This window comes from Nyctibius grandis, chromosome 4 (genome assembly GCF_013368605.1).
Source record: "Nyctibius grandis isolate bNycGra1 chromosome 4, bNycGra1.pri, whole genome shotgun sequence".
NCBI classification, from domain to species: domain Eukaryota; kingdom Metazoa; phylum Chordata; class Aves; order Nyctibiiformes; family Nyctibiidae; genus Nyctibius; species Nyctibius grandis.
This window is the reverse complement of record NC_090661.1, coordinates 15,312,811-15,335,316: the sequence shown is the minus strand read 5'-3', so window position 1 is coordinate 15,335,316 and position 22,506 is coordinate 15,312,811. Positions and strand designations below refer to the sequence as shown.

The window sequence follows — 22,506 nt, the reverse complement described above, 5'->3', positions numbered from 1 at the left end:
ACACAGGCAAGTTCTTAGAAGAGAAGTCAATTCAGTTTCACAAATAGACAAAGCTCACCAAGCTCAGGAACCCCCTGATCTGGATGTAGTCCAGGACTGGGCGAGTACCCACATATGGTACCACACTCGCATGCCCTGTTCCAACTCTTCCTGGCTATTTTCTTGTGGCAACGTGTGGTGGCAGGACTGCGGGCTGGGGGCATCATAGTCTTTAACTCGTATGACTCTTCATACTCGAGTACCTATGTGCAATTTAGGTACTTGAATATCCACGTGGTCTTGGTCTATATATTTATCTGCAGTATTTGCACAGTAAATTAGGATGAAAAGTAGGATAAGTAGCCTTAATCAAACTTGAACTTGTCAGGAACGTTAATTAGTGGAAGTCTGTCTTGTCCTGGAATATATTTCATAGATACACTGAACTGGCATTTTGTTCATTTTTCAGCACCGCGTGCACACAATCCTCAATGCAGATTTGGTTATTGTAATGAAGAGAGGAGTTATTTTAGAATATGACAAGCCTGAGGTTCTGCTAGAACAAGAAGACAGTGTCTTTGCTTCTTTTGTACAAGCAGATAAGTAATAAAAATAAATGAAGCATTTTAAACTACAATTGTATTATTTTCTAAAAATGTAAAATACCTGTAAATAAATATTATTTCATAATAAATTGAGGTTTTCCTTTTTTAATAAAATGAGCCATTTTTCTCCATCTGAAGCATTAATGAATTATCCATGTACTTTCCTTTTTTGTATATTACTACTCTTTATTTACTACCAAAGAATCATGAAATATAGTTGGAAAAAACTACATGGGTGAAATATGACAGGATATACATCAAACAAACATAGCCAGCATGGAGTTTTTATGTAACTCTTAAACCTCTCCTGTCATTTTATTAACATGTTATTTTTTATGTGTCATATCCCTACTGTACATAACGCTCATGACTACATGCAGAAGGAAAAATTATATACCAAAGGTATTTCTCAAAAGCTTGTATCTCTTTTACTCATATGACTCTGTAAAGCTTTAATATCTAAATATAAAATCTATAAAACATTTTTTATATTGTTGTTTATTGATAGTGCCTGTGTCTCTTGGTCTCTCCTTTACTACCTTTTAGAAATTAATCACAAGCTGATTCCTTTAGTCTTTCTTAGGCTGCCTCACCTCTACCTCCATTGAATCATATTATACTGATTCCAAACAGGACTGAGCCAGACTCCCTCCCAAACTGTGAGGAAGCTAAGCGGAGGCAGGTTGTGATAACGTATCAGTGTTTAATGCACACTGTTTCCAGATGAGTACAGACGTACCAATTCATCTGGAAATTATCCCTCCAGATCTGGTAAATAAACAGTATTAAACCTTTCACTGTAGCTCAGAGCCATAAGAGCTAGACTCATTGTCTCCTAGTTTCACATATTTCACCCACTGTCACACTGTTTCTAGATTCACTGTGATCTTTACCAATAAATTATGTATACTTATTAAGATAACTTGTGAAAATTATCCTAATTTGGCTGGACAACTACTTATCCCTGCCCTATCGATTCATTGTGACAATCATTCCAGCACTTATTAATTGCTAAGGGGTTAGAAGGTCAATGACCCAATGAAAGGCTACAATGAATTTTTCGCCATTATTCTTTTTATAGCAACTTTGACTTTACATCCATTTTTGCCCTCTTCCCCTTTTTGAAGAATTGCCAGCACTCGGGAAAACTCCGTTCTCTTTTTTTAATCTCCTTAGCCTCCTCAAATTTTAATTTGGAATCTATTTTTTAAAGGCTTTCTTGTCTTGAAAAAGACATTTCTCTGTTCTCATGGGATATGTGATATTTTTAATGGATTACTTCTCTTCTAACACTGCAGCAGAGAGCAAGGAAAACTGAAGAACTGTTATTGCTGTTTAAGTCGTGTTACCAGTTCCACAGCGGAGTATTTGCAGCATCTGCCTGCTATTATTTGTGCAATACCTAAGGGCATTAAAGTGGGGCAGAGAACATATAGCCAACAGGAGAGTGCAAGATGAACAACGGTAGAAGTGGGGAGGTAGCATACAGTTACACAGATGAAATGCATGAGCTTTGCCATTGCCTGCTATAGCTGAAGAGAGAAAAATGGGCAGCTGGGAGCTGTCCCCTCCTCCAGGGAATTATTTTGCTGGGCAGCATCAAAGGAAAAATAGCTGCAGAACTATTGATGTGTTTCCACCCTGGGATACCAGGCATCCATTAGGGCTAAGAAAGAAAAAATAGGAGACAGGTGCCTATCCTTCCAGGGTAGCAGAAGGGCACAGTGAGCACAGAGCAGGTTTCTACTACAGCTACTGTGCGTGCTGTCTCCCAGCTGCCCAACACTGCTCTAAGGCAGGATCTCATCCTGTAAAGGCTTAGGAAAACACCACTCTGCAGGACATCTCAAACTCACACTGCAGAGAGAGAGAGATCCTCAGAAGCTTTACAACCATCTGTGGAAGATCCTAAATCCTAATGGCAAGAGGAGAGAGACAGAGAAGTGAGGTTTCATATGCTTTTAATAAAGTGCCTGGGATTTGACACTGCAATTTGGACTAGCTCTGACAACCTTACCTGGAAAGGAATGCAAGGGAGTAAAGGACATAGCATATCACTGACGACTGTATTATATCTCACAGTGTTAAGAAATAAGAACTCAAAGTACAAGTGTCACACATTTCCGTTGTAAATGGGACTTGTATTTCACAAAGTAGCTTTGCAGGAGAGTAGGGCGAGTTGGTTCATATCCAACAATTATATATCTTTTTAACGGTACCACACTGCTGGATAAATATGTGTGAACAGAGGCCTCTTAGCTACCACTTGGACAGAATATACTTTACATTTCCTCAGCGCATTTTATCTAGTCTTGTTTATACCGGGCCAAGTCCCAGGGAGTTTCTGCCCCCTAACTCCAAAGGGTTAGAGTCTCAACAGTGACCAGAAGCAGTATCCAAGAAAAATTCTATGGGGGGAGGCTCACTGCCATTATCTGCATCATTAAAGCTGTTGCCTTGAGATAGGTGGTCCAGAAGTCGCTATTGAATCAGGGTCACAAATGTATTTTGCATGGCAATGAAGCATTACTAAGCAAAGTGCTGCACTAAAATGGGTGCAAGACAGCCCTAGAGCAGCCATGTCCAGACTTTCATTTCTTCTCTGGGATGGGACTCGGCTCAGTCGCAGACGTGTTAGTGGGATAGGCTACTCATAGAGATGCAACCAGGGTTTGTTTTCTTTTGTTTGCTTTCCATAAATGCTCCCATTATACAAAACTTTTATATCATTTATCCCCTTGTCTCAGTGTGGCCATTTCATCCTGTTCTACCTATTTCTAAGGGAACGCTGTTTCCTTGGAAGGCCAGGAAGCACAGCGTGCCTGCTGTGTTTGCCCTCTTCCCAGCTCTGCTCGTGCTTTCCCCTGCGGCTTTGTATAACCAACTCTGATCTCTTTTCTTCTGTCTACCCACTCGTACAGCAAGGTGATTTGTGAGGCTTAATTCATGTTAGGCTAACACTGTAGCCTTTGAAAGAAAGGTCTGCCTCTAAAGCAGAGTAATACCGTGGTGCCAACTACATTTTAATTTAACAGTTATAGTAATATCTTCTTTGACAGCCATTAAAATTAGGATAAATCTGGGCAGGGGGGAATTTTGAAATGTAAAACCTATTTTGTGGGTGGAAAAACTTACCCCTCATGATTCAATACTACAGAGTGGGATTGTTCGTTCCTGTGAGCCCAATTTGCTCAGCAGCTCTTAACACAAATATGTTGGCTCACTCAGAAGATCTGTCACTTTTGTCTTTTAAGTATCTGTCACTTGATCCACAGAGACAGGGCTTCTTTTTATTCTGCTCTAGAAATTCTTCAGCAGAAGCCACTTGCTTTGCTGTCCCATTTCAGCCAACAAGCGCTCAGAGGTGAAGGAAAATAAGTGGCAAATGACAGTCCCAATAAAGAACAGAAGTGGAAACAAGGAAACACCGTTCTAGCTCTATAGAGTTCAGAATTCCTAAAACCAACAGAGTGTGCTCATGCAACACCCCTTGCTGCCATAGGCTCCATGGGTCGTTCCAGCACCAGAATGTGAAGCAATTTACCTTTCCCTTTAAAACACTCCTCCCTGACACATTTCTTTTCATTCTACATTCATGTAGTTACTGCCCTCTGGAGGAAAAGGTACAGAATAAGACAATTAGAAAAGAGTAAGGAAAAATGGCACGAAAGGCATGACTGCCTCTTGAATACTTATTTCCATCTCTGCAAAAGAGCGTGAAATGTTACCCTTGAGTGCTGCACGGTGTTATAGAGCCTCCTTAGGCTCACTTCAAAGTGCTGCAAGTAACTAGGAGCTGCCATCAGCTGGAGAACCGCGCCTTTGACAAGGAAATCTTCAAATTACTTCATCCATTTGGGTTTTTTAAATGTTTAGAAAGAAAAGTATAAAAAATACAATCTTTTTAAAGTTAAATTGTATATATAAATCATGTACTTAACAAAGCAAAAGTGTAGGTGCAGGTGACATATTCACAGCAAGCACACAAAAAATGTCTAGCAGGCAAAGTGATACAGAGAAAGGGGAAATATCTTTGGCTAAGCTCAGCAGCCTGGCAGCCAGGTGCCAGGGCACCTTACTGTCATTTTAGGTATATTTATCAAAGCAGCAAGAAAAATGACCCAGAACAACAGAAACCATGAAGTATTGGGATACCATTAGGGTATCCAAAAGGATCAGAGAGCTCAGAGTGATTGCTTAAAAATACTATTCTGAAATCCCTACGTGGGCCACAGTAAGTAGCTGTAGGTGGTGAAAATTAATTTCAACCCCAGCTGGCTGGCTCCCAACCACCAACTGGGCAATTGCCTTGCCTAGGCAATCAATGCCAGTAACTGCTTACAGTGTGTACCAAAGCACTTAGAGCCAAAACTGAAGGGAAAGTCCATGGACACATACAATTAGAAAAACAGAATCATAAGTCCACTGGCACTAAAGAAAAAAATCCTCTAATCCAGAATATCCTAGGATGCTTTAGCAACTCCACAACTTTGGTGTCTAAACTGAAAAAGAAACAAAATATTTAAATCAGAGTAAGCAAACACATGAATGAGAACATTGCTATTTAAACAGCGGAGCAGCCACATCAGAGTGTTTTTAAATAACGCATCGTGTCACAAAGATAGGTCCTGATACGCAGGCACATGTATGCACACAGACATCATACTGCCACACACAAGCTGTAGTTTCCTGCCTCCTTTTGTCACATCTGGTGAGTTTGATGTCTGTCTGGAAGTTCATGGCACTGTGGGTTAACCATTCGCAGAGGGATCATTCATTTGCAACATTTACTGCTATTTGGACAGTAGACATTTTCCTGGGCGGTCACAGCTCACATCATTTCGTGAGCTCCTTCTTTCAGAAAATCCTTCCTTAATCAAGGCTAAATAACTCTAGCAAAATTTCTCAGGGGGAATGAGCACCTTTAGTTCCAAGTTGCTGTTTAACCATTATATCCTTGGACTTGGCCTCTTCAAGCAAATTTCCTACCCGATTCATTAGATGAATGCTTTCCTCCTACTTACAGAAAGACACGCAGGTGAATTTCAGGGTGGTTTTTTTGTTGGTTTTTTTTTTTGCATTAAAGATTTCCTTTAAAAAATCCCCAGCACCATTCTGTTTTCTGCTTCACGGAATATTTGCCCAACCTGAAACCATCCCGCAAAAAAAAACATCCCACTGAGGCTGTTCATGGAAGCAAGGTACTGGCAGCAAATCCATCCCCAAACAAATATTTACAGAAATCGGTGCCGGGGAGAGGGGATCGCTCACACCGCCGCGGCCTGAAACCCGGCCCCTCCCCTCCCTCAGGAAAAAAAAAACACCAAAACACAAAACTGAGGTAAAAAGGTAAAGAAACGCACCCAGCGCTCACCGGGGAGCAACCCGGGACTCGGCTCCCCCCTTCCCTTCCCACAGGGGGACGTTGGGGAGCGGCGCCCAACGGGGTTTTTTTAACCGCTTTCCGTTGCCCAACGACCGTTACGCGGAGGCGCGCGCGGCTTCTCCACACGCGCGCGCGGGAACGCGTCAGCCTCACCGAGGGGCCGGTACCGGCTCGGGGACAGTAACATCGATGCCGGGAGCTGTCGAGCCCGGCCCCACACGCCGGATCGGCGTGTGGGGCCGGGCTCGGCAGCTCCCGGCTTCGGCGGCGCCGCCTGGTGGCTGCCGGGGCCGGCTACGGCGGGGGCTGCGGCGGCGCCGTGCACCCGCTCGGCCACCGCGGCGCGGTCGGCGTCCCCCCCCCCGCGCCCCACACACACACACACACACCCGCCCCCGGCGGAGCGGCGGCTGCATGGGGCGGTGCTGAGCGGCGGAGCGGCGGCGGGGAGCCATGCTGTCGAGGAAGGGGATCATTCCCGAGGAGTACGTGCTGACCCGGCTAGCGGAGGATGTGCCGGATCATGCCCGGTACCGCGCCCGGGAGAGGCGGGCGCGTTTCGTGGGCAAGAACGGTGCCTGCAACGTGGCCCATAAAAACATCCGGGAGCAGGGACGCTTCCTCCAGGACGTCTTCACCACCCTGGTGGACCTCAAGTGGCCCCACACGCTGCTCATCTTCACCATGTCCTTCCTCTGTAGCTGGCTTCTCTTCGGCATGGTCTGGTGGCTCATCGCCTTCGCCCATGGGGACCTGGACCACAGCACCCGGCTGCAGCGTGACCCCGGAGAGGGAGCGGCGGGGGCCCCGGCGGGCTTTGTGCCCTGTGTGACCAGCATCCACTCCTTCACCTCCGCCTTCCTCTTCTCCATTGAGGTGCAGGTAACGATCGGCTTTGGTGGACGCATGGTGACAGAGGAGTGCCCGGCCGCCATCCTGGTGCTGATTGTGCAGAACATCGTGGGGCTGGTGATCAACGCCATTATGCTGGGCTGCATCTTCATGAAGACCTCCCAGGCCCACCGCCGGGCCGAGACCCTCATCTTCAGCAAGCATGCGGTCATCGCCCTGCGGGAGGGCAAGCTCTGCTTCATGCTGCGGGTGGGTGACCTCCGGAAGAGCATGATCATCAGCGCCACCATCCGCATGCAGGTGGTGAAGAAGACTGCCAGCCTGGAGGGGGAGGTGGTGCCCCTCAACCAGATTGACATCCAGATGGAGAACCCCGTGGGGGGCAATAGCATCTTCCTTGTCTCCCCACTCATCATCTACCACGTGATAGACAAGAACAGCCCTCTCTACGACATCTCCCCCCTGAACCTTCACCACCATGAGGACCTGGAGATCATTGTCATCTTGGAAGGTGTGGTGGAGACCACCGGCATCACCACTCAAGCCAGAACCTCCTACCTGGCAGATGAAATCCTCTGGGGCCAAAGGTTTGTGCCCATCGTGGCAGAGGAAGATGGGCGATACTCTGTGGACTACTCTAAATTTGGCAACACAGTGAAAGTGCCCACTCCTTCATGCACTGCCAGGCAGCTGGAGGAGGACAAGAGCATTATGGACACCATGCCATTGTCCCCTAAAGGCACAATAAGGAAGAGGTCTGTAAAGCTAAAGCCCAAGTTTACCATAAGCGATGCACCTTCCTGATGCCTTTTGACTGGGAAACTCTGTTAGGGCTTTGTGTCTGAAAGATCTCATGAACTCAAAACACTGAGGTGGCCTCTTAACTTTTTTTTAAATTCAGGTTGGTAGCACAAGGTATGTTCTGGTGTTATTTATTGTGGGAAAATCTAAAGCTAATTATATTTTTTTAAAGGTGTGAGAGATTTCAGACAGCACTGGGAGTAGGAAAATCATGGTCTGCAGCTTTAAATTTCAATTCAGACCGTCCTATTTAATTGCACGATCATTTTGCATTGATTAATCTGCAGGTAATGACATCTTTTCTCGAAAATAAATGTATATTTATCTTCAGAGATTGCAGTACTTAGGGTCTTGCAGTGTCCTAAAGTCAGTAGTTTTTAACTGTCTTTTTCTAACTTGAACAATCAATATAGCAAAATAAAATATTAATAATTAATAAAGTAGGCTGGATTTAAACTATAACGAAAAGATCAGGCAATGTTATGTATGACACAAGACTGGATCTGGAAGTGGCTATGTATTATATTCTAGGTCTCAAAGAAATTAACTGCCAGATTTGCTTCATCCATACTGTAGTGTATGGAGCCACTCCTACCACATGCAATATGAAATGTATTTGAATATTTAATTTTTTTTATTTTAAACCCCTTTACACTTCCAAATAAAACATTCAGGAATACCTTTCTGGACGGTACATTTCTGATAGTAAGCAATGCTTTGCCTTTAAAAAGAGTAGCAGATAGTATACAACTGAAGTTAATTATAAATAGGAAAAATTCTGTATTCTAATCGTCTCAATAAAGAGAAGCAACATCCCCCTGCACACACACAGAGCCACATGGCAATAGGATACCCAGTAAAAAAGTTAATCTCTTCTTTAGGTCAGAGTGAATTCTGTTAGATAATCAGGGAATATAAATAGAATTAGATATTTTAAATGGAAGGGCAATGCTGAAATTATATCTGCATGCAGTAGGCAAAACCTTTCACTCCTTTCCCTTTTGTAAAAGAAGCGGAGGATTTTGTGCTTAGGGAAAGGAGGGCTGTGTAAGACAGTGCGGTCACCCTGGGATGCTGTGTCACAAAACATGCTCCTGCTGAGGAAGCGATTTCCTTCCCATTTACATCCTGACCTCCCTACACAGCCGCTGCCTGCCTTGGTTTTTAGCTGAATTCAAGATCTGGCATTTAGCAGCAAACACAAGGGAGCCATGTTCACCCCCCCAGTTCCACAGCGACAACAGGAGCAATTCCCCTTAGCACACCCCTGCAAATCCTCGATCTGGGGATATTAGTAACAGCAGCAGTTTTGTTTCTGTGCAGGGTTATTAGGAGATAGCAGCAATATTAACTGCGGTGTGCTATTAACAGGGCAAACTGCCACTCAAGTAAAAAAAGATAATGTTGTCCAAATAAAACCTAAATAAGCATTACAGAACTGATCTAACACTTGGTTACACAAGCTGTGCAAAGAGGCACCAAGTTACTTTCAAACTTAATTATTCAAAGAGCTTCTAGTACCAAGTTCTTGTGTGTTATGTAGTTCACGACAGACACCTGAAATGCTTTATGTTGGCAATAGTATGGCGAATTTTTGATGCCTTGTCAGTGTAACAATAGGACAAACTCATTCAAAAGTGTGACAAAACTTCCGTATTGACTATGGAATATTTTCAGGCATCTATAATAAAAAGAAATAATGTTTGGGTAAAATCAAAGGTTGTTTTAAAATGATAAAATAGTAGCTATATTTTCAATATTTATGTATTTCAGTTTTATGAAGACCTGTATCAGCATTGTCAGACTGCCAGTTAAGAGAATAAATGCCTGTTCAGTTTCCAAGTTCCCAATACACCAGTACCATTCTGTGAACAGCTCTTAAAAATGTGGTATGTGTTTCACAATGAAAACACAGTCAAACTAGCATTTACAAGTAGTCAGCAAAGAAAATCTGGAAAGGCATATTTTACATTTGTAATCATAAAAAAATCCTATTTTTTGAAATAGGGAATGATTAAATGCCTTTGATGATTAAATTTTTTCTGTAAGACTGAGTCTAATTGTCACATTATTTTCCAGCTTTGCCTTTCACTGCCTCTGTTCCACCACCCGTCGGAGAGACACTTAAAATGGAGCTATTTACATCTCCTAGACACCTTTCTTCCTTTGAAAGTTCATTGTTCTTTATCACCTGTCACAATACTACTGCTCTATTCTTACAAGAGTCATAGATAAAATATTAGAGTTAGCTTTCCAGTGATTTGAAATCGTTGGCTTCTCCTTAGCCTCCTCAGTGCCTGATTTCAATGTGTAAGGTATACCTTAAGGTTCTCCCATAAAACCTCTTCAGCTCTGGTAGCATTTTAAAGCTCTTGTCAAGATTTGACCTAAATGTGAAGCAATTTCAGCAGCACTACCGTGCAACTATTTTCAGGAACTGATGCAAGCCTCTTTTTCCCTCAGGGAAATCTGTGCTACAGAGAGGTAGAAAATTCTCTTTGTTCACTGTGAGATGGAAGGGGAAAGACGGGAGAAAACAGCTGGCATTCACTGGGCTGCTTTCAGGACCACTTCTTATGTCACTTCTTTTACCAGGATCTGCCTAATTTTCTGAAGTCTTGCAATAAATAGGCATCATAATATTACGAGGAAGGCAGGATTTGTGCTATTAAAATCACCATATTGAATTATTTCAATCAATGTGTTGGGGATTTTGAATCTCAGGATTCTTGTAATTTTAAATTCTTCTGTTCCTTCACCACTTAAAATATTCAGAAGCATTTCAAAGGCAGAGCAAGGAAGAATAACACTATTTATTTTGTACCAGAGATATTACTTCTTTGTGAGGGTCCTTTCATTTTGTCATTTACAAAGTATTTGGGAACATAAATATCTGAAATTGTTCTTAAAGTTGTACTTACACTGACTGCCCCCACTCTGTAGGAAGGTTCTGAAGAAGGCGTCAGCGCTATCGTTTGGCGTAGAAAAGTCCTCATTCTTAGCAGTGAGCAAATGCTGCGTTTTCCATAGTTGAAGTCCAAAGTGAGTGGGCTTTTGAACTTTCTCTCTCAGCCTACATCTGCTTTTTGATAGGTGGTATTGCAATTGGGGTCCTACTGAGCAGCTGGGGGGACTGCACTGTGGCTCCCACTGCCGTTATCTCTCCACATGTTCTCTGCACAGAAACCAGTGTGAGGGACGCTGGGGGCTGCATGCTCAGGGCTTGCCCTGACCGAGGGGAGGACGTGGACACCAGAAGTGGGAAGCTGTAGGTTTTGTAGTGACCCATTGCTGAGTTTTGGGTGTGGCAGAACCAACTGTGTCCATGGGAATTGCCTTTCATGCCAGAGTCTGGAGAACATTATCGGTTTATACTCATAGTTCACACTGTTTAGTGCATTCGAATTGGAGTTTGTTAAGCTGTTTGGATGGCCAGAAGGATCACAGAGCTTATTAATCAGAGACTGGAGAACACTTACGTTATATGCCATAGTTTTAAAATACTTGTAGTGGCCGCTGGTGAGAACACAGCCACTGGGCGTATCAGTTTGTTGCGTTTCCTAACGAAAACAAGTGACATATGTATACAAAATTAGAGTATAACAAGGTCTGACTTTGGCTCTTTATCCCCCAAGGCACATGATAAGGATAGTACTATAGCAGTGTACTTCAGTAGGACAATGTCCCTATAGAATGGATACAAACCAGAAGTGAGCTCAAGAGGTTGCATATTAAGGCAAAACACGGTCAGGGACACAAAATAAATACATTTAAAGTCTGCAGTTGACACAGTGGGAAGACAATGTAAAGAAGTAACAAACTATTTTCTTTTGAAGCCCTTCACACCACCAAAGGTGTGATGATGCAGAGACGAGAGATCAGAGACCTAAAAATCAGATAAGAGAGGCTGGTATAAAAGTCTTTAAGAAGGCCAGGGCTTACACGCTAGCACAGATTAGCAACAGGGTCAATGTCAAAAGTGAGTCCGCCCTGTAAGGCGAGACTGCAGGCTGGACATGATCAGCATTGCTCAATCCAGTGGGTAAATATTGCTGCGTGTTGAGCAAGGTACAAGTCACAACAGAGCCCTGGTGGAAGCAGTGTTAGGATGGCTTTGTGGCAACTGATTCTTGTGGTTAGTTATTTATTAATAGTTAATAATATCAAGCTAATGAATAATTAATAGTTCTTTGAAAACTGAATTTGTTTCTTCATGTTTTCCTTCCTCTCCCGCTCTTTGTACATTGATACCCCTAAAGGTAATTATTGTAGGTTTGCTAGCACAGATTGTTCTGATTTGGGATGAAGCACAAGAGTGCTTTGGGAAATAAAATAGATACTAGAAACACAAAAACCTCTGTGAAATTGCCAAGCTTGCAACTTTCACAGTGATTCCTTGTACAAAGCATGGAAATATCTATTCCTAGGAACTGGATATTAATAAACTACCATAGATTATTCCCTGTTGTTCATTTTGCAGGTCCATGTGGAAGGGAAAGTGGTTTATCTCTTCAGGTTTAGGTTGAGGGAGAAGAGAAGAAGGTTCAAAATCACTGCATTTTAGGCTCCCTGGTTACACCTTTCTCTCTTCCCATGCCCAAAGTCATACTGGTGTTGCCACTAAAAATGGGCAGGATCAATAGGATCGTAGAATCATAGAATCAGTTTGACTGGAAAGGACCTTTAAGATCATCGAGTCCAACCATTAACCTAACACTACCAAGCCCACCACTAAACCATGTCCTTAAGCACCACATCTACACATCTTTTAAATACCCCCAGGATGGTGACTCCACCACTTCCCTGGGCAGCCTGTTCCAATGCTTGACAACCCTTTCAATGAAGAAATTTTTCCTAATATCCGGTTTAAACCTCCCCTGGCGCAACTTGAGGCCGTTTCCTCTCATCCTATTACTTGTTACCTGCAGGAAGAGACTTAACACCCACTTTGCAAAGCTAACAATGCTCTTTGCAGTATATGTTCCCATGTGGCCCTGCACTCATTCAGGGCCAGCTGCCCCATTCCAAGGTGGATATCTCAAACCTCAACTGCCCTGGAAGGCAGTAGAAAAATTCCCACCCATTTCAGTGGATTTTGGATCAAAGGACATCATCTGCCAACCTGCTGAAAGCATGTGCTGCAGCAGAAAGAGGGGTTTAATCAGCACTGCAGACCTGACTCAAGCAAAGCTGCGGTTTGAGGTGAGAAGACCCTTGTGCGAAGGAAGCCTTGGGTAAGCTGGACCAGAGCGGGAGGTGGGACGTGTGCTCAATGTGGCTGGTGACTGTCTAACTGCCTGTAACAAATGACTCAGTGTACTATTTTTGATTCAGCAACAGGAGAAAGATACGTGATACAAACCTCCACACCCCCCCAAGGAGAACTATTAAAAGAGCAGAAGACATTCTTGAGAGGCTGCAGATACCGCTGCCTCCATCCTGATCTTAGCACTGCTGAGTGCCTAGAGAGGATGGTATGCTGTATGTTTTTCTGGCTTACGCCCCTATTTTAATACATAATGTGACTTTAAAGAATCATCACAGGGGAATGACTCAGTTTAAGAGTAATTTTCAAAAATCAAAACCTGCAGCCCCTCTTTGCCACTTGCCCCTGTCAGCCTTTGTGCCTGACTTGCTTACTGAGTTTAAATGCAGATGGCAACTCTATGAGAGGTTTCCTAACCTGCTCCCATACTGCAAAGCTGAGCAGCCTTAAATAATTAATCCTGTCTGAACTGGAGGGGGCCCAGAGGTCTCGTGATGGGGGACCTGCAGAGGATCATGTCTCCTCTTTCCTCCCCTCACAAGAGCTGGGGCCTGCCCTGGCAGGAGGCATCGAGCATCCCATCATGTCCGTCTGCTGCTGCTGCCATGAGGGTGGCAAGGCCCTGAGCTAGGAGTGGGGCTGCCATGTGCTATGGCAGGAGGTGGGAGCCACCCTTTTCTTTCCCTGGCTGTTCCTTGTACATTTCTTATTTTAAGTGGCAAATACCTGCTCATTTTTTTGCATTTATGTTTTCGCTGCCCAAGAGAGGGTAGGCACAATATATAAATAGTGGTGGTGTTGTTGTTATAGTCATAATAATGTTATTCCTGAGCGGAGCTGAGGCAGAGATTGACAGTAAGCATCAATGCCAGCAGCAGAAGCCCTTGACTTCAGTGAGCTTTAAGTCAGGCCTCCATGTTAAATCCTGGGCCTTTAAATCCAAGAGAGCTAGCCAGGGAGTTCATTAGCACCTGGATTTCCCTCTTAGGGTTGTGTACTATTAGGTTAATGGGCTGGGCAGCTGACCCAAATAGTCCCTGATGGTGCCTTTGCTGCAACAGCCATGCTGTTCCCCATGTTTTATGCTAACAGCCTCCTGCTTTAGCATCTCCTGTGTCTTGTGAGTAAAAATCTTGATTTATTTATTTTTTTCCAACATGAGAGAATATGGCCCTTGTGCATATTGTATAATCCTGTATGCTGAGGCATTTGTATGACTTGAATGTTTATGTTGTGGTCTGAGATCAGCTTGTACTGTTTCTTAAGTACATGAAAGGAGGTAGTAGCGAGGTGGAGGCTGGTCTCTTTTTCCCAGGTAACAAGTGATGAGAGGAAATGGCCTTAAGTTGTGCCAGGGGAGGTTTACACCGGATATTAGGAAAAATTTCTTCACCAAAAGGGTTGTCAAGCATTGGAACAGGCTGCCCAGGGAAGTGGTTGAGTCACCATCCCTGGAGGTATTTAAAAGACGTGTAGGTGTGATGCTTAGGGACACGGTTTAGTGGTGAACTTGGCAGTGCTAGGTTAACGGTTGGACTTGATGATTTTGAAGGTCTTTTCCAACCTAAATGATTCTGCGATTCTAAGTTTTTGTTATCTCCTGGTAGGTGCATACAAGTAATGGGGACAATATTTTCCACACCCTGCCTTTGACCTAGATGCATTTTTCCAGTGTGTTAGTTCTACTTTAACTTTAAAACTTGATGAAAAAAGTTAGCAAGGTAATGCTTCTTTCATGGGATGGGTGGAGAAGAAGAGCAGAGAAACGAGCAGGAAGATTTGAGTGTTCCTTCTGTAAAATGTATGGATTTTGTTGGAGCAGAGTGCCCAGAGAGCAACTTCCTTATGTAAGAGGATAGTAAATGTTTACCCTGAGAGTAAAGAAGCTACCCTACGCAGGCATCCCCAGTGATGTTTTAGAAGATGACTAGCACTCTGCGGATGTGTGCTGATCACTGAATACACACGAGCGTGGCTTGATTTGAAAGAATAATGCCTGGCTTCACCGACCATGGAGAAAGCTCATGTTTGCTCAGCATTTAACTGAAATTACAGACAGTCAATAGATATTTTTCCAAAGGCAGTATCTATCTTTAGAAATGTCTCTGTAGGAAGTAGCCATTATTTTCTCACAGATTTTCTTCTATCAGCTGTTGCCTTGACATCCATAGCTGAAACCTTTACACTTAGCATCTACCTGCTTTACTAAATGGATGCATTTGATAGTACTATTTGGTCATTCGAAAGGTTGTTCTTTTGTGTTCCCCTTTTTTAATTGCAGCAAAGTTGTTATTCCTTTACTTGATTTTTTTTTTCTACTTATTTTGTTCATTACTGTCCATAGCCTGAAAAGCATGTCACTTCTGTTGTATTCTTGAACAGCATGTGTTTAAGGAAAAAAATAAGTTCCACAGCATGCCATAGCCCTGTGACCCGCAGTCAGAACTCTTAAATTACAGTACTACCATTCAAGATATTTCAATGGTATCACAAGTGTTTGTACTGTTATGTGCAGATCTGTCTTCACTGAAGACAGTCCGTTTCCTTTGTTAAGTGGAGCTCAATCAAGTATTAAAACGTAGGTTTCCTCAAAAGTTTCATCTTCAGGAGAAACCTCACATCTGATCCTGCATTCTTTGCTCTGCTTTTCTGTTTTTCAGGTTACACGGGAGATGAAACCAGATCCATCCTCATAGTCCTTATTTTCTACTTCTTCCTCGATTGGGAATAGTCCCTTAAACTAGGTAACTAAACCTACCCTGTTTCTCTTCCTTCCAGATACACAGCACTGAAGTGTTACATCCACACTAGCCTTTGGATGTGCAGTAAAGCACTTTATCTTCAAAGTGGTAACTGCTTCTTGGCTAGATGGACCAGAATCTTTGATTTTATTTTTTTCAGAGAGAAGATGATAAAGGTCTTGGCACCAAAGCCACTCCATAAATGTGTTATGTTGGCTGAGTGGTTTGTGTTCTACTATTAAAACTGTAATTTTCACATTTCACTGATGTGCCGTAACATTAAATAACTACCTGAAGAGACTAGTATAAATCTAAGACTCCCTGCCCACTTATTCCCCTTGTTTCGACTTGGCCTTGAGCAGGCCCAGTGTGAAACTATTGTGTGTTCAAAAACCTCCTCTGTACCTCTGTGAACCTCTGTCTGGACTGCCAGAGATCCATTACCGCCTCCTTCAGGTGACTTCCATAGCAGAAAGGTCTTTAACAACTACTAGTATCAACTTGGCGACGACTTCTTTGCTGGTGGTGGACACTACACATCCTGCCTATTTCTTCCCCTTCAAACACACATTGCTGATCCCAAACCTGGAGTCCTGCAGGAGGTATAGTGGTGTGCAGCTGCTGCATAAGGCATCCTGTCACTTATCATCCCTTCCAGTAACGTTTGCCTGATGAGGTGAGAATCATGCTCAGGAATGATATTATCAGAATGGCCTTCATAGTTTTGTTCTGTTTCAAAACTAATACTTTAAGGGTTCTGTGTGGCTCTGATTTGTAGTCAGAGACAGTTTATTAGCATCCCTGTTAGGTTCATCTACAAAGTAGGAAGAAATACAATTATTTACCATAGTAATAATCTCATAGTGACCTATCATAAAGGGAGTTAATGTATCCATAGAAAAATCCACAATCTTGTATTAAAAAGTATTGCCAAATTTACACCAATCCACAAAATTTTTAGTAGTATGTTCCCATTACTCAATATTCAGTCATCATAGGTTTTCACATTGACTCTCAGAAAAACTACTCCAAAGTGTACTCCAAAGGGTGCTAAATTCAACAGATGGCTTTTTACTGACTTAAAAAAATCTGGATGCAGTTCAGAGAATGCCTGACTAAAGTGGTGTGCTGGCACTCGTATTTCATTCATTTTTCTGAAACAGGTTAAATAAAAAAAAAAAATACTGATCAGCATTAGTTGAGAGGTTTGATTCGATCCTTAGTGAGTTATAGGGGAAGAGTTCTGTTAGTTCATTTTTAAATTTTACAGTGTAGCTATAGCTCATTCAGTGCATAACTGTGGGATGGAAAATTTGACAATTTCCACATTATTGTGACATATAGAAGTACTTCCTTAAAGAGATAATCTCCTTTAGGTAAGAGTCCAACAGGTCTAATAACTTTGTGGGGTGCCTTATCCCATTATTCAGCCACACTAAAAGCATCTTGAGTATTTGCAAAGTAGTATCCAAATTGAAACTAACTTCTAAGAGATAACAAACAATAATAAAACAATACAGTTTACCTGCAGGCTCAAGTTGAAAGGCTTGTTCTACACAGCGTTGAGTTGCTGGATGAAAGAGCTCACATCTTAATATTTTAATATTGTCAGATGCCTTTGGAGAGAACTGTAGTTTGCTCATACAAAAATATAATCCATTTTCTCCAATACTAGTTTTTATTACTTGGTTGGCTGCAGATAACTCTATCTGGTCTTTGTGGCTCTGATATATACATACAACTCTTGATGTTGTCAGGCACAAAATTTGATATGGAAAGTTCAAGACAGATGGTCTTTTTGACTGTGGTTTGTGTAGGAAATTCTCTTATCTCAGAGAAAAGAGGAGACTTTGCTAAAGAAAGAGAGAAAGTCTTCCATTAAAAAGCTGCTGCAGTAAAATACTCCTGGGACACTAAGCCAAGAGTGATTTATTACAGAAGAAAGAATTGCAACAGAAAAAAGAGTATATGCCTGCTGCTCGTTGAGTCCTCAGTACCTGGACTCAGTAAGACACTGCACATACATACATAGCGTGTCATACTGCATCTCTTGAAAGAGAGAAATTTTGCTCTTTGTTAAAGGGTATGTTTTTTTTTTCTGGCAGCAAGAACAAGACCAAAGTATGAGTCCAGCGCACTTACCATGACTTCCACCAATTAAAATATTCTGTTACTTTGCTACAAAATCAGAGAAAGATCTATAGTTTAATGTCAAACAAGTTGAGAATTAAAACCCAGACAAGGGTTTGATGCTAACACTTTTCAAGCATTAAATCTAAAATATATATTGTTTTCTTGCCACTAGAATTTTACAGCAGGGTAAATATGAAATTACATCTTGTGGGAGAGAGAAAGTGAAATGGCTCCTGTCAGATGGATTATCTCCTGGAAAGCAAACTGGTGGTGGAATGGCTGGATTAAAGATAACAGAACCTCAATCTTTGGCCTTTATTTTTTTACCAGCCACTTTACTTTTAGCAAATTTCATAGTGGGGAATGTAACATTCTTCACTCGTTTGAAATAAAACAATTCAAGGAAAGCAAAAATACAAGCTTAAATTCAACCTTTGTTTATACCAATTTTTTTGAGCTTTTGTAGAGAGTCTCAGTGGCAAAAATAACATGCCAAGTGAATATATCTACTGGCGCACTGAGCGGACTAATTCAATAGCAAGCTACAGCCAGGGTCTCCTGGGGGTGAATTACGCTTGCACAGAGACTCATAATTTACACCTTCCTCTCCCAAATGATTCTGTACACCTGAAACAAAATTATTTTTCCCCTTAAGTTACATCACATAGTGCTCTGTACTGCTCTTAGAGTGAAAGGACCCATAGATGTATTATACGTACCTGGAAGCCTTAGAAATATCTCTCTTTGCGATGGGTTTCTCCAGGCTTTGTACATTACTTTGAAAGCGATTTTTTTTTTTGCCAAACATGAAAGCTGTAGGCGTTATCTGAAGCATAGACTGTAGGTAGAAGCAGTCACCTGAATTGCCTGGTAGCTCTTGTCTGACATTATCTTTGATTATATCCTCCTTCAGTAACCACTGGATTTGAATCTCTTCAGGGCAGAAATCACTTACTTGATACATACACAAACACAGAGAGATGTTATAGTATTTGCTAATGCTAGATAACAGATAATGGTGTGAAAACGAGGTCAAATAACTTGACGATTTAGCTCTTTATAGCTTTGGTATTTATCTATTTAGTTATTTATATAGGAAGCAAGAGGGATCCAGTCTCAGTGAGGAATGCAATAAGTATGAGAAAGAATGTTCTTTTGACAGCTTAAATAGAACAAACCTCGAGTCCCCCGGTTATGAAAATGTACTTATTTATAATAATTTAGTACTTGTCCAGCTTCAGGGCTTCTGTAACAAATGTAACATGTAATTATGTATTTTATTATATTTTCCCTGGCTTATGAAGTTCCCAGTTTCCCCTTGCTAGTCCTCCTTGCAGTCCCCAAAACAGCTATGCCAGCACAATTTAAAAGGTGATGAATTATGGAGTACAAGTGCTTTCCTTACTGCAAGAGAAACAATCTACCTAATTTCTTGTAAATCACCAGTCATCCTATTAAAAACTATTTCCTCAGGAAAACACTGCACAAACTCCAAGAGCTATTCCTTCTTTCTTTTCTTTTTTTTTCTTTTTCCTTCTAAGAGACAGAGACCGTTGAGTCTGCCCAAGGGATTAGGCTCCCTGATTCCCAGTGGGGCATCTGAACAGAGATGCTGAGGGCACTGTGAGATTCTCAGGCTAGCTCTGTTTCTTAAGCTGAATCTACACCTCAAGCTAGATTTAGATCTCTATCTGGAATTTTTTTTTTCTTTTGCGTATCTTAGTTTGCAAGCGCGGTACTATGTAGGTGTATCACACTGGGACAAACAATCAGATCTGGGTAGGATTCTTTTTTCTTTTTAATACTTTATTAAGATGGTTCATGACAAAGCCTGTGAAATCTTATCATCGGGAGCAGTACTTTTGTTCCTCCTTAGATTCAGCCCTCTCAAAACTCTCTATTTCTGGTGTGTCTGTGCATATGAAGTTGGATGTCCAGGACACAGCTACGCTGACCTTACTCCAGAGCAAACTCCAAGCGAGTCTGACTCACGGCAGAGCTAACACAAGTTTAAAGGCAGTGTGTCCTCTCCAGATGTTTTCAAGCGGACCAAAGAGGAAAGCGTAAATATACTGCCCAAAGAATGCAGGACAAAAGAGTCGCCTTGTAAACGGATAGAATAGGATTTCCTTGTAGTACTGTTTGTGTAAATTGAGCAGTGAACTGCACTGCATGGTTGTGTAAAAATGGAATTTAGTTTTCTTTGTAATACAGTTTTGTCTCCATCGGCAAGAGACCCTTTGTTTTTAACTTCAGCATCTGTGAAGGATCCTTCTGAGCACTGCTCTTCATGTTTATATCTAAAGAGTTCAATTCCTTCAGGAAAGAAGGAACGAGCTCTGCAAGTTAAAATGAGCAACTCCACAGCAGTTGGCATGTCCGTGAAACATTGCACTGCATGCAGCGCTGGTAGGGCTAAAAAGGAAATCACTGGATTCCTTTAAATTTTATCAGTATATGATACAGCACTGCAAGGTGCTGACTGGGGGTTCCCCCCTCCCGCAGATACTGAGCAGCACGAGCCCCAGAGAAACCTGTGATGGAAGCACGTAACATAGGCAAAAAGGGTTGGGGAAGGATGGATTTCACAGTTGCACCCTATGTAGCTGTGAAATTTCTCTGAAGAAAAACCAAGGATGTGTTTGAAGGGTATTTGCTTCCCCAAGCAGAGAGGTCTGGTGATTATGACCACCCACTGTTTCAGAGATTAAGCTGCCTTCTGTGAACAGAATGTGCCTTCTCTGAGGAAATGGTTTCCAGACATCTTAAATAAGACCTAGGGAAATGCTTTGCATCCTCATAGTTCCTGATGGCCTGTGAGGGAAATGACCAGCTGTTGGAGAACTGAGTGTAGTGATTAAGACAGCTATTTGGAGAAAATATATAGTGTTACTAAGAGCAATTCTGTGTGAGCACATAGGAGTAACTGTATTCATGTGAGGGTGTGTGGGTTAGAAGAAAGGACTGTCACAGCTCTGGAGACAAAGAACACCCATCCTTGTAACAGTGAGATGAAAATCTGGGAGTCTTAAACTGAACACTTGCTTTGAAAAGTTACCTATTTTAACACCAACTGTAGCCCTATCAACTGTAAATCCAGACAGCTACTGTCTTGCAGACATTAAACCACATCCTCACTGCGTGGAAAAGCAGTTTGCTTACCTATGACAGTCAGCAGTGTTGTCCACTCAAGAGAATGCCACTGAAGAGTGTCATAAATGATTTCAATGGAAAGCTCTACCCTGTCGTGCTCACGTACATTTGGAGAAACATGAACAGTGCACGGAGCTATTAAAGTGCTGTTCTCTTCTATGTGCACCTGAAACTGAAAAGCTTTCAGATCCTCCTGGTCCTTTAGCAGAATTGCTTTCTCTTCTCTTTCAGCGTTACATTGCGTGTTACATTGCACATTACTCCAGAAGAAAATTTGTACCTTTCTCTCTTGTGGATACTTCAGATAAAAAGCTTAGTATTAATCACAGAATCAATCAGGTTGGAAGAGACCTCGGGGATCATCGAGTCCAACCATTGCCCTGACACCACCATGTCAACTAGACCATGGCACTAAGTGCCATGTCCAGTCTTTTCTTAAACACATCCAGAGATGGTGACTCCACCACCTCCCTGGGCAGCCCATTCCAATGTCTAATGACCCTTTCTGAGAAGAAATGCTTCCTAATGTCTAACCTGAACCTCCCCTGGCAAAGCTTGAGGCTATGTCCTCTTGTCCTATTGCTAGTTGCCCGGGAGAAGTACAACCTCCCTTTAGGTAGTTGTAGACTGCAATAAAGTCACCTCTGAGCCTCCTCTTCTCCAGGCTAAACAACCCCAGCTCCCTCAGCCGTTCCTCATAGGTCATACCCTCCAGATCCTTCACCAGCTTGGTCACCCTCCTCTGGACTCACTCCAACACCTCAACATCTTGAGGTGCGGGGTTTGGGATGAAAGCCCACAATCTGGCAATTCAAAACAGCTTCTGCCAAATGCTTCATTTCTATGCTTCCTTTGAACACTAGTATTTTTTGAGGAACTGTAAGGAAAAAAGGGATACGTTTGTTTCTAGATGCATATTAAATTAAAATGAGAAAGAAAAATAAATGAACACTAATTGTTCTCTCTCTCCTGCATGAGCTGCACACAGTCAGCAGTATGCATGCTATCAGGAGGGGCTTGGGATGGTACATGGATTGCTTCTCCCTCGCCACTGTCCAGGCAGGCAATGCTGTGCCAGAAAGCTCTTCTCTGCTGCCCTGGAGATGCAGCAGGAGGCTGCCCTCTGCATCAAAGGGCAGCTTCGCCCCTTCCTTGCCAGCCATGGACAGATGTTGTCTTCCCTCTACAGCTGCAGGAGTGCTGGGAAGCCAGTGGTGGGAGCTGCCCCAGGAGTTGCCCCAAGCGCTGGACAGACTGCAGCCAGATTCTGGGCAGTGTTGAGGAGCTGTGCACCAAGGAGAGCAGCTATGTGAGAAGTGAGCTGCATTTAAACAGTGCAAATGGCTGCCTAAAATTAGCTTGAGTTAGCTTTTATTTTTTTCAACTCATAAACATGAGTTGGTTCCTCACCTTACAAAGGTTTAGATACTATACTGTGATAGTGCATAAAAATATTTTGTTGCTTTATTGCTTAAAACATGCAATTAAATTCTCTTGATTGAAGAGCTGCAATTATTTAAATAACGTTTAGTCCACCACTGTTGCCAGATATGTGACTATACACTCAGCTATAACCAGCCAGCCTCCAAA

The 22,506-nt window shown here is 42.5% G+C and overlaps 2 protein-coding genes and 1 long non-coding RNA gene across 5 annotated transcripts in view; 2 read left to right on the top strand and 1 right to left on the bottom strand.

The window, feature by feature from the left end:
• ABCC8 (ATP binding cassette subfamily C member 8) overlaps positions 1-1,022 on the top strand; it is an 83,498-nt gene extending 82,476 nt beyond the window's left edge. The window contains exon 39 of the mRNA XM_068399396.1: positions 449-1,022. Coding sequence (XP_068255497.1) covers positions 449-586 — 138 coding nt within the window. The 3' untranslated portion in view covers positions 587-1,022. The remainder of the gene's footprint in view (positions 1-448) is intronic.
• Positions 1-6,176, bottom strand: part of LOC137662725 (uncharacterized) — a 56,160-nt gene extending 49,984 nt beyond the window's left edge. For all 3 annotated transcript variants that reach the window (XR_011048042.1, XR_011048041.1, XR_011048040.1), the window contains exon 1: positions 5,948-6,176. This is a non-coding gene — a long non-coding RNA (uncharacterized lncRNA). The remainder of the gene's footprint in view (positions 1-5,947) is intronic.
• A 119-nt stretch (positions 6,177-6,295) lies between these two features.
• Positions 6,296-9,595, top strand: KCNJ11 (potassium inwardly rectifying channel subfamily J member 11). Its single transcript, XM_068399515.1, has one exon. It carries the CDS (start codon positions 6,424-6,426, stop codon positions 7,624-7,626), a length of 1,203 nt encoding a protein of 400 aa, XP_068255616.1. The 5' UTR covers positions 6,296-6,423; the 3' UTR covers positions 7,627-9,595.
• Positions 9,596-22,506: the final 12,911 nt, after the last annotated feature.